Genomic DNA, 10922 nt, shown 5'->3' with positions numbered 1-10922 from the left:
TTTAGTAGAGACAGGGTTTCACCATGTTGGCCAGGTTGGTCTCGAACTCCTGACCTCAGGTGACCCACCCACCTCGGCCTTCCAAAGTGCTGGGATTACAGGCGTAAGTAAGCTGCCATACTTGGCCAAAACAATGTTTTACAAAAAAAATGTGATTCCATTTTACTGATGAGAAAATCAAGGTTAAGAGAAATTTCACAAGTCTAGTAAATAGAGCTGCAAGTTATTCCTAGATCTGATGATTGGTCTGTGCTTTTAACTGATTTGTGTAGCTTTCAGAAACTGAGGTACAATAGGCCAGGCAAGGTGGCTCATGCCTGTAGTCCCAGCATTTTGGGAGGCTGAAGCAGGTGGTCAGGAGTTCAAGACCAGCCTGGCCAACATGGCAAAACCCCGTCTCTACAAAAAATACAAAAATTAGCCGGGTGTGATGGTGTGCACCTGTAGTCTCAACTATTGGTGAGGCTAAGACGGGAAGATGGCTTGAGTCCAAGAGGTAGAAGCTGCAGTGAGCCGAGATGTTAATACTGCACTCCAACCTGGGTGACAGAGCGAGGCTTTGTCTCCAAAAACAAGAAAGAAAATTGGGATACAAAAAGATGCTGATGAATGTGTTATTTTTCTTTTTCCTTGAACTCAGAATGTGTTGCATTTGGGGATTTCCATGAGTGACTCTTTTTATTCCCAAAGGTGAGTGGAAGAGTTCAGTTCTACATTTATTACAGCTGAAAATGAAATAATGATTGTTTTATAGGGGAACCAACAGAAGCTGAAGCCAGAGCTAGAGCATCTAATGAAGATGGTGACATTAAACGTATTTCTACTAAGGAATGGGCTAAATCAACTGGATATGATCCGGTTAAACTTTTTACGAAGGTTAGATTTACTTTCTGTATAATCATGGATAGATGTATTGTTGTGCATAAATGTATTCTAGTTCTGCTTGTTTTAAAATAGTCCATAAAATTGAATTAAGCTTCTATGTATATGCCTTATGATGTCCTAATAAAATGGTTGATGCAGTCAGGATATGCAAGTTTTAAAATGTTACCATCTACACTAAATTTATCTGTATAACATCTAAATAGGAGGTATAATTAGAGGCGGCTTGTATACCTTCTTGGTTGTCTTTCCTTCCCTCACTTTTTATAGAACTTCTTGGTTTTTCTGCTGCTTCTCATTTTCAGTTTTTTTTTTGTTTTGAGACGGAGTCTCGCTCTTGTTGCCCAGGCTGGAGTGCAATGGCACGATTCCAGCTCACTGTAACCTCCGCCTCCTGGGTTCAAGCAATTCTCCTGCCTTAGCCTCCTGATAGCTGGGATTACAGGTGTGCACCATCATGCCTGGCTAATTTTGTATTTTTAGTAGAAGCGGGTTTTCACCATGTTGGCCAGGCTGGTCATGAACTCCTGACCTCAAGTGATCTGCCCACCTTGGCCTCCCAAAGTGCTGGGATTATAGGTGTGAGCCACCCCTCCTGGCTTCATGTTCACCTTTATTTCCTGCTCATGTATTTTATTAGCAATTTGACTGACATGTGTCCTAAATTACCCTTGAACCCTGTAGGCGCCTTGTTCTTGGTGAAATCCTTCTTCATCAGCATATATTATTTGCCTGTTGAATATTTCTAGAGAAATCTATGAGATTGTTTTTATTGGGTCTACATAATTATTGTTCATCTAGACCCTCAGGTCCATGTTTGGAAAGTTTTTTGTTCTGTCTTGACTCCCTAACAAGTTGTACATGTGTGGATTTTTTTGACTCTTTTTTTCCTCTTCGTGGAGAATGGGGTCTCACCATGTTACCCAGGCAGATCTCAAACTCCTGGTTTCAAGTCTCAAACTCCTGGGTTCAAGCTATCCTCCAGCCTCTGCCTCCCTAAGTGCTAGGATTACAGGCATGAACCACTGAGCCTAGCCCCTAGCAAAGCTTATCACAGAGCTTAAAACTTTCTCAGCTCTTATCAAACTGAGTCAGTATTCTTGCAACTCTCACTAAGCAGATGACCTTAAGGATATAATAACTGGTTTGAAGCCATTGTACATGATTTAGCTGTTGAGAGAATGATCCGCATCACCGAAAACTCAACCTTTTTCTTTCTACTGGAGAGAAACCACTTTTTCAGTAAAGGTTAACTCTTGTGTGTGGCTTTTTACTTTTCTTTTGTACCATTATTCAGACAGGATTTTCATCTCTACCCTGTGTCTTGGATCTTTTTTTTCTTGGTTTCTTTTGTCTGCTTTCTAGCATGCACAGGTTCTGTTGTCTTAAATGACATACTGCTCTCCCCAGCTTGTATTTCATCTCATTTCCCCAGTGGTAACAGAGGAAGAAAAGTCACATGTTGAGTCTTTTTTTTTTTTTTTTTGAGAGAGAATCCTGCTCTGTCGCCCAGGCTGGAGTGCAGTGGCACGATCTCAGCTTGCTGCAACCTCTGTCTCCCGGGTCAAGCTATTTTCCTGCCTCAGCCTCCTGAGTAGCTGGGATTACAGGTGCCCACCACCATGCCTGGCTAATTTTTGTATTTTTAGTAGATACGGGGTTTCGCCATAGTGGCCAGACTGGCCTTGAATTCCTGACCTCAGGTGATCTGCCCGCCTCGACCTCCCAAAGTGCTGGGATTATAGGCATGAGCCACCGTGCCCAGCCTACAGATTGACTTTTTTATCCCTATTGCGTTTATTTTCTCACTACAGCCCTTTTCTAAAACATGGTTGTATTAGTCAGAGTTCTCTAGAGGGACAGAGCTAATAGGATAGATATATATAAAGGGGAATTGATTAAGTATTAATTCACACGATCACAAGGCCCCACAATAGGGCCGTCTGCAAGCTGAGGAGCAAGGAAAGCCAGTCTGAGTCTCAAAACTGAAGAATTTGGAGTCCGATGTTTGAGGGCAGGAAGCATCCAACATGGGAGAAAGATGTAGCCTGGGAGGCTAGGCCAGTCTAGTCTTTTCATGTTTTGCTGCCTTCTGTGTATTCTAGCCTCAGTGGCAGCTGATTAGGTGGTGCCCACCCAGATTAAGAGTGGGTTTGCGTTTTCCAGTCCACTGACTCAAATGTTCATCTCTTTTGGCAACACCCTCACAGACACACCCAGGACCAGTACTTTGCATCCTTCAGACCAATCAAGTTGACACTCAGTATCATAATAGTTTTTATTTTTATTATACTTAAGATGCAGTAAACTTTGATATGGGCATCAGCAGTATCTTCCAAACTGGTATACTTATTTCCATTCCAATCTGAGCAACACTTGAATGTCAGAAAAATCTGAAGTGCATCCCCAATCTGTTGTTTAGCAGATAATTTTAAACATCTGTGTGCCAGACACTTACTTTAAGTACAGGGGATTTAGTTGTGAACAAGACAGAAGACAGAGTCCTTGCTCTTTAGAGGGAGTTCATAGTCAAGATGAGAAGTCAAACACTGAACAATAAATTTCAGCTTCAAAGTCTTAATGACATTAAGTTCAGAGACTTTGCAGCCCTTTAATGGTAATTTTCATCTAATGGACTCATCCCCTGGCCTGCGAACCCATTTCAGATGTTGCTAGGGAGAGGCTTCAGAAGAAGCTTTCTAGAGGAGGTAACATTTAAGCCCAAGGCTTGAAAGAATAAGAGTTGGAATATGGTACAGTATGTGCAAGGAAACTCTCGGTTGGAAAACTGACTTAAATCCCATTAAGGGGGAGAGTGGAAAAAGATGACTGGAGAGATAAGTTGACGTCAGATCAGGCAGACTTTCTAGGCCTTGTTAAGGATGTTACAGCAAGACAGTGGCAGTCCATTGAAAGGTAGTCTTACAGGATCACTATAAGGTGATAGAAGGGATGCACACACTACCCTAGGATCTGGTATTTATATCATAACCAATCTGGGACAGTGCCCCTAGAGTTGTGCAGTGCCGGAATAATCTGGAGTACAGCCGTCTGTACTCCCAGTGGAGCATGGAGGAGTAGACTCAACAGGATTTTGGATGTATATGGTGAAGGTCAGTGGAATAAAAAAATGGTACCTGGCTGGGCACTGTGGCTTACACCTGTAATCCCAGCACTTTGGAAGGCCAAGGCGGGAGGATCACTTGAGGCTAGGAGCACAAGACCAGCCTGGGCAGTATAGCAAGACCCCATCACTAAAAAAAAAAATAGCCAGGCTTGGTGGCCTGAGCCTGCGGTCCCTACCTACTTAGGAGGCTGGGACAGGAATATCACTTGAGCCCAAGAGGTTGAGACTTCAGTGAGCTATGGTCACACCACTGCACTTCAGCCTGGGCAGGTCAAAGAACAGAGGTGCTGTTCTCTGATGTAAGTGAGGTGGGAAGCAGATGTGTGTATAGGGGTTGGGGGAGGGTAGGAGAAGGTGATACAGCAACTTTGAACTCATTTGAAATTCTTTTGGAACATTAGAGAAGTGTTTTTGTAGATAAGTAGAGAGGTTTCAACTGGGGTTATATTTGGGATTCCTAGGTTTATAGATGTGGTTAACTACTGGAAATGGACATGATACACCATGGAGGATAGAATGAAAAGATGGTTCAGTACAGAAATCTGAGGGACTCCTATTATTTAGTAATAGTTGCATAAAAGAGAAAGAGGTGGAGCTTAGGCTTAGAAAACTGTTGGTTCAAGCCTTCACGTCCTCTACAAATTGTTTCCAGCCACATTTGTTACCCAAGTCATAGTGGATTCATCTCCTTGCCTTTGTACCCATTTCACATGTTGCTGTCACAAGGAGACTCTTTCCTTATTTCTTAGATAAAATAGAAATATATATATATTTTTTTCTGAGATCGAGTCTCACTCTGTCGCCAGGCTGGAGTGCAGTGGTGCGATCTCAGTTCACTGCAATCTCCGCCTCCTGGGTTCAAGCAATTCTCCTGCCTCAGCCTCCCGAGTAGCTGGGCTTACAGGCATGTGGCACCACGCCCAGCTGATTTTTGTATTTTTAGTAGAGATGGTGTTTCACCATGTTGGCCAGGGAGGTCTCCATTTCTTGACTTCGTGATCCACCCACTTTGGCCTCCCACAGTGCTGGGATTACAGGCGTGAGCCACCACGCTCGGCCAGAAATCCTTATATTACTCAAGGCTTTGTGCTATTCGCACTAAATTGTATTCTGATTATTTGTATATTTGGCTTATTCTCTAAAGATTAAGGATGCTCAATTAGTATTGATGGATTAAGTATATTTTGATAGAAATGGCTGTGATTTTTAAATATAGCCAAATTTCTGTTCTTGCCTGGTACCAGCAATAAATGTGTTGAATAAATTAACAATAGAAAATGCAGATAAGGAAAAAGAAAAAAATATTAAAATCACTTGAAGTTCTAGCACATCTTTTCATAGGATAGTTTTTCCGTCTACTTGTAATGTTTTTGTTTTTGTAATAATTGTGTGTTTGGGGGTTTTTTCATTTTATTTTTGCTCTTGTTTCTGTGGGTTATATTTCTAGGGGAGACCACATTTTAAAGATACCGCAGTTCAGAAGTTCTGTTGTGAAGCACTTTAGTTTAAAAATCTGTATACTTTATTGGCATGTCCCCATGAGCTCGGAGGCATTTCTGACTGGCATCCCTAGGCTCAGTGATTGTCTGTAGTTCCCACAGAGCTGGTGTACATTTATTTGTATGATTGTGCTTCAGACTGATCTTTAGAGTTTCAGGGGAGCTTTTGGAGAGGTGACTTAGGAAGGCAGGGGCAGTCAGCATTTCAGGGCTCCTTTACTCTGCATTCCTCAGAGCACTTCTGCATTTCCCTGTTTTCAATGTAGGGATTCTGTTAGAACTTCCTTTTACAAATGTTTTTTCTTTTGAAAATTGTTATGCTGCTGGTATATGACATGTATCTTTAAATCAGATTTCATAGTGTAATATAATAGATCAGCAATGGAATGTTCTTGTATCTTATCAATTAGGGATTGTAGGGTTCATGGGATCTATCTTTCTTTTTTAAGCTTTTTAAAGATGACATCAGGTATCTGTTGACAATGGACAAACTATGGCGGAAAAGGAAACCTCCAGTTCCGTTGGACTGGGCTGAAGTACAAAGTCAAGGTAAAGAATACATTTTAGTCGTGGAACACCTAAGCTGGAAATGTCCTTGCCTAAAGTCTTTGTATAGCCCCGTTGTTGGTTGAAAATGGTATGTCTTCATACATTCAAACGATGCAAAAAAGTATGAAGAACAAAAGTCACTGAAGTCCCACAGTTAGAGAAATAGCCACTAATAACATTTTCAGGAGTGTTCTGGTGGTCCGCCCTATGCACACAGATGCAGGCAATCGTGTATACACTGCGTAATGGAATCATACTATTGATAAACTCTAACTTGCTTTTGTCAGTCAGTGTAATTAACTAGTCTGTTATTGATTAACATGTAGTGTTTTCATATTTTCCCTGAAATAAAGTTTTGAGATCACTATATATTTATGTACATCTTGGTGTTTCCTTTTGAGACTGAGTCTCACTCTGTTGCCCAGGCTGGAGTGCAGTGGCACGATCTCAGCTCACTGCAACCTGGGTTCAACCGATTCTCCTGCCTCAGCCTCCTGAGTAGCTGGGATAGCAGGCGTGAGCCACTGCACCTGGCCTATTTATGTACACCATTGTATCCTTGTGATTATCTCTTTAAGATTTAATCTAGAAACACATTTTTAATTTAAATTTTTTTTAATTTTTAGAAATGAAAAGTTTTTTTGAGGCGTGGTCTTGCTGTGTTGCCCAGATTCGAGTGCAATGGCCGTTCACAGGCTGTCATAGCGCAAGGCATCCCTGGACTCCTGGGCTCAAGCCATCCTCCTGCTTCAGCCTCCTGAGTAGCTGGGACTGTATGCCACTGTGCCCAGCACATTTTAAAATTTTAAATGCAGGAAAACAATTGTGGCTGCTTTCTCATCCCACTCCCCTTCAACACTTCTTGTCTCTCCTTTATCTGAACTATATTAGGATTAATTTATGCACAGCAATATAGCACGCATTGAAACTTAAAAGATCCTGGGAGACTTGGGATATCATTTTAGAGCAGTTCTCAACAATCTGGGGATAGTTATCAAACAGATTTAATTATGATTCTAGTAGTGTCCGCTTACTGAGTTCTCACTAGGTGCTGGGCATAATGCTTATTTATCATTTTATCTACATTATATCTTTGAATCTCCCAGTAATCCTGTGAGGTTCTGAGGTGGTCTTGTACCTTTCCTATCTCAGCTTTAACAGTTTTTTGTTTTGTTTTGTTTTTGAGAAGGAGTCTCGCTCTGTCGCCCAGGCTGGAGTGCAGTGGCGCCATCTCGGCTCACTGCAAGCCCTGCCTCCTGGATTCACGCCATTCTCCTGCCTCAGCCTCCCGAGTAGCTGGGACTACAGGCTCCTGCCACCACGCCCAGCTAATTTTTAGTATTTTTAGTACAGACGGGGTTTCACTACATGAGCCAGGATGGTCTTGATCTCCTGACCTCATGATCCACCTGCCTCAGCCTCCCAAAGTGCTGGGATTACAGGCGTGAGCCACCGTGCCCGGTCCCATGATAATTATTTTAATGGAATTTATTTCATATTTGATTTCTTAATGGTTGGGGATTGAACTTGTTAAATAGAGCACAGTAGAGGAATGATGTTTATCAGTGAAATTTCTGATATTATATATACTTTTTTTTTTTTTTTTAAGGAGAAGAAACGAATGCAACAGATCAACAGAATGAACCCCAGTTAGGCCTGAAAGACCAGCAGGTTCTAGATGTAAAGAGCTATGCACGCCTTTTTTCAAAGAGCATTGAGACTTTGAGAGTTCATTTAGCAGAAAAGGGGGATGGAGCTGAGCTCATATGGGATAAGGTTCGTTTTGACAATGTGTGGCAAGTAATTACGTATCAAAAGTGTGTTTTAGTTCTTGAGGTTCTTGAGGTGTAATACAAGCTAGTCATTTTTTGAATATTTACTAGATTTTGAGGAAATATGTTAAATTTGGCTTGGATATTTTCGGCTTTAATTGCTGTATGGAGCTGAATTTTCTGTACATGAATTCAAGCAATATCATAAAACTTCATTTGGGATTCTAGTGATGTGTTCAGGGTTTATAATTATGTTGACTAGAAAAATAATGTGAATATATTAAAGTGAAATGTTTCTTGTGTAGTGTAGATGTGTTCATAGAAGTCATAAAATCATTTGGAGAAAACATCTCATTGGCCTGATTTGCCCTTGAAAGTAGTAAGATTGTCTTTGAATTGAAATAGTTGTGACTGTTTCAGAAGTCTGAAGGAGCTCTTGATATAAAAATGAGATGTAATTATTCTTAGACGTTAAAATCATATTTAATAGTACTCTGCAGTTATGTCATATTTTGAGATTTGATATTATGAACTAATCTTACTTAATTGTGATCAGTATTATCTATGGCTAAAAGTGTTTTATCTCATAAAGTTTGTATGAGATAGGAATGGTGGTAAAGATTAGTCATGGGTCTTAAGGCATAAAGGCCAATTTTAGAAACCTGAGAAAAATTTGTGTGTACAGATTTTGAAACTGGTTGAATCAGACACTAAAATGAAGCTAGTATATTTAGATTCTTGGGATTCTTATAAACATTAGTCTCTTGGGTTTCGTGATATTTAAAGAGTAACTTTTCATATTTTCATTGTTATTGTTATGCTAGTGATTTGGGAAGTTTTCATCAGTGCACAGAGGCTAAATAAAGAGCCCTCGGAATGGGAATTATTATCCTCTTGAGTAAAGTCCACATGGAATGGGTGTGATAAGACAGCTGCCTAGGGAAGACACTGTGTTGAGTATTCAGTATTCTTAGTCCTCACCACACCTTATGAGATATGGATATAATTTCTCGTATTTAATAGATTAAGGGATTTTGACTCAGGGAATTTGACTTGCCTGAGGATTCACAGCAAACCAATCAGTACATAAAGAACTATGCTATCAGTGTTTTTTCTTCTGTTCTGTGATGCCTCTGAATTTTAGACCAGGGTAGTATCTTCTCAGTTCAAAGCAGGAAGCCTTGCTGAAATCTAGAGACTAGGATATAGTCTCAGAAAAAATATAAATCGTTAACGGGAAAAACTTGTATTGCCTTATCTGAAGAAACAGCATATATGAGAGAGTGGCGCATATGAAGAAAGTTTGGCAAAGGGGAGCTAAAAAGAGTCATCCAGGTTTTTCTGAAATGTTAATGAAACAGCTTTTTTAAATTGAGACAGGGTCTCACTCGGTCATCTAGGCTGGAGTGCTGTGACACTATCTTGGCTCACTGCAGCCTCTGCGTCCGGGGTTCAGGCGATCCCGCCACCTCAGGCTCCCGTGTACCTGGGATGACTTTAGCTGTGTGCCACCATGCCTGGCTAATTTTTTGTATTTTTGGTGGAGATGGGGTTTTGCCATGTTGCCTGGGCTGGTCATAAATTCCTGAGCTCAGGCAATCTGCTTGCCTCAACCTACTAAATTGCTTGAGACTACAGGTGTTAGCCACCATGTCCAGCCTATAACAGTTTTCTTAAATGACCCATCTTTTGGCCCAGATTCTGTTTGTCCAGCAACCTTCTCATTACTAATGAATGGACCTAGGAAAGGGTTGCCATTGTCAGTGAGTAGAATTGAGGTCCTGGTGTACAACCTGAGTCTCTGGTGCCTTTGTTTAGGCTGTAGTGAGTTCCTAGAAGCTGGTGGTTTTTGGTGTTCTTATCAGAGTCATTACTGAACCAGAGGAGCTGATGATGAGACCCCGCCCCCTACTTAGCCCACCTCCATGCTACTGTGAGGTCCTAGCTCAGCACCCTCTTGTTCTAGTTGAAAGCCTACAGTGTTACAAACACATGAAAGTATTGTTCTGAAAGTAATGCTTCAGAATAGTAAATTTGTGGAGAAACTTGTTAAATTGTTTAAATTATTGGCAGGATGACCCATCTGCAATGGATTTTGTCACCTCTGCTGCAAACCTCAGGATGCATATTTTCAGTATGAATATGAAGAGTAGATTTGATATCAAGTGTAAGTTATTTGTACTAAAGTTGTATCACTAAAACCTTGAAGTTGTTTTTTTAAGCAGCAAAACATACTCATCTTTTTTTTTTTTCCAGCAATGGCAGGGAACATTATTCCTGCTATTGCTACTACTAATGCAGTGATTGCTGGGTTGATAGTACTGGAAGGATTGAAGATTTTATCAGGAAAAATAGACCAGTGCAGAACAGTGAGTATTTCTGTTTGCATTTATATTCAACCCCCTTTAAAAAATCATTAATAAAAAGTACATTAAACAGGTAATTTTTAAAATGAAAACAATAAAATTGGTTTAAAGCACTGGAAAATTAACTATAAATTTTTCTAGTTACCAAGTGAGTGTGTTTAAGCTTCCTGGAAATTGCAACAAAAATGAAATAAGAAGTTGTGGCCGGGCGTGGTGGCTCACGCCTGTAATCCCAGCACTTTGGGAGGCTGAGGCGGGCAGATCACGAGGTCAGGAGATTGAGACCATCCTGGCTAACATGATGAAACCCCATCTCTACTAAAAATACAAAAAAATTAGCATTAGCCGGGTGTGGTGGCGGGTGCCTGTAGTCCCAGCTACTCAAGAGGCTGAGGCAGGAGAATGGCATGCACCTGGGAGGTGGAGCTTGCAGTGAGCCGACATGGCGCCACTGCACTCCAGCCTGGGCGACAGAGTGAGACTCTGTCTCAAAAAAAAAAGAAGTTGCTTTTGCTTCTAACATTTCCAATTTTGCTGAATTCTTGGAAGAATTCATTGTGCGGTCCTTATACAAAGAAGATGTTTCAGCTGTTTTTCAATTCTGAGAGTGCTGTATGGGTTTTAAAATTTGCTTGGTCATTTTATTTTTTAAATTTTTATTTATTTATTTATTTATTTATTTGAGACGGAGTCTCGCTCTGTCGCGCAGGCTGGAGTGCAGTGGCGC

General features: G+C 40.9%; 1 protein-coding gene across 2 annotated transcripts in view; it reads left to right on the top strand.

The window, feature by feature from the left end:
* UBA2 (ubiquitin-like modifier activating enzyme 2) overlaps positions 1–10922 on the top strand; it is a 58944-nt gene that overhangs the window by 33489 nt on the left and 14533 nt on the right. For both annotated transcript variants that reach the window (XM_011982305.1, XM_011982304.1), the window contains exons 8-12: positions 755–876; positions 5958–6057; positions 7667–7833; positions 9903–9996; positions 10086–10198. In XM_011982305.1, coding sequence (XP_011837695.1) covers positions 755–876; positions 5958–6057; positions 7667–7833; positions 9903–9996; positions 10086–10198 — 596 coding nt within the window. The remainder of the gene's footprint in view (positions 1–754; positions 877–5957; positions 6058–7666; positions 7834–9902; positions 9997–10085; positions 10199–10922) is intronic.

The sequence above is a fragment of the Mandrillus leucophaeus genome, unplaced genomic scaffold, assembly GCF_000951045.1.
Source record: "Mandrillus leucophaeus isolate KB7577 unplaced genomic scaffold, Mleu.le_1.0 Scaffold238, whole genome shotgun sequence".
In the NCBI taxonomy this organism is placed as follows: domain Eukaryota; kingdom Metazoa; phylum Chordata; class Mammalia; order Primates; family Cercopithecidae; genus Mandrillus; species Mandrillus leucophaeus.
The sequence above is the reverse complement of the archived record's forward strand: the minus strand, read 5'-3'. Positions and strand labels throughout refer to the sequence as shown.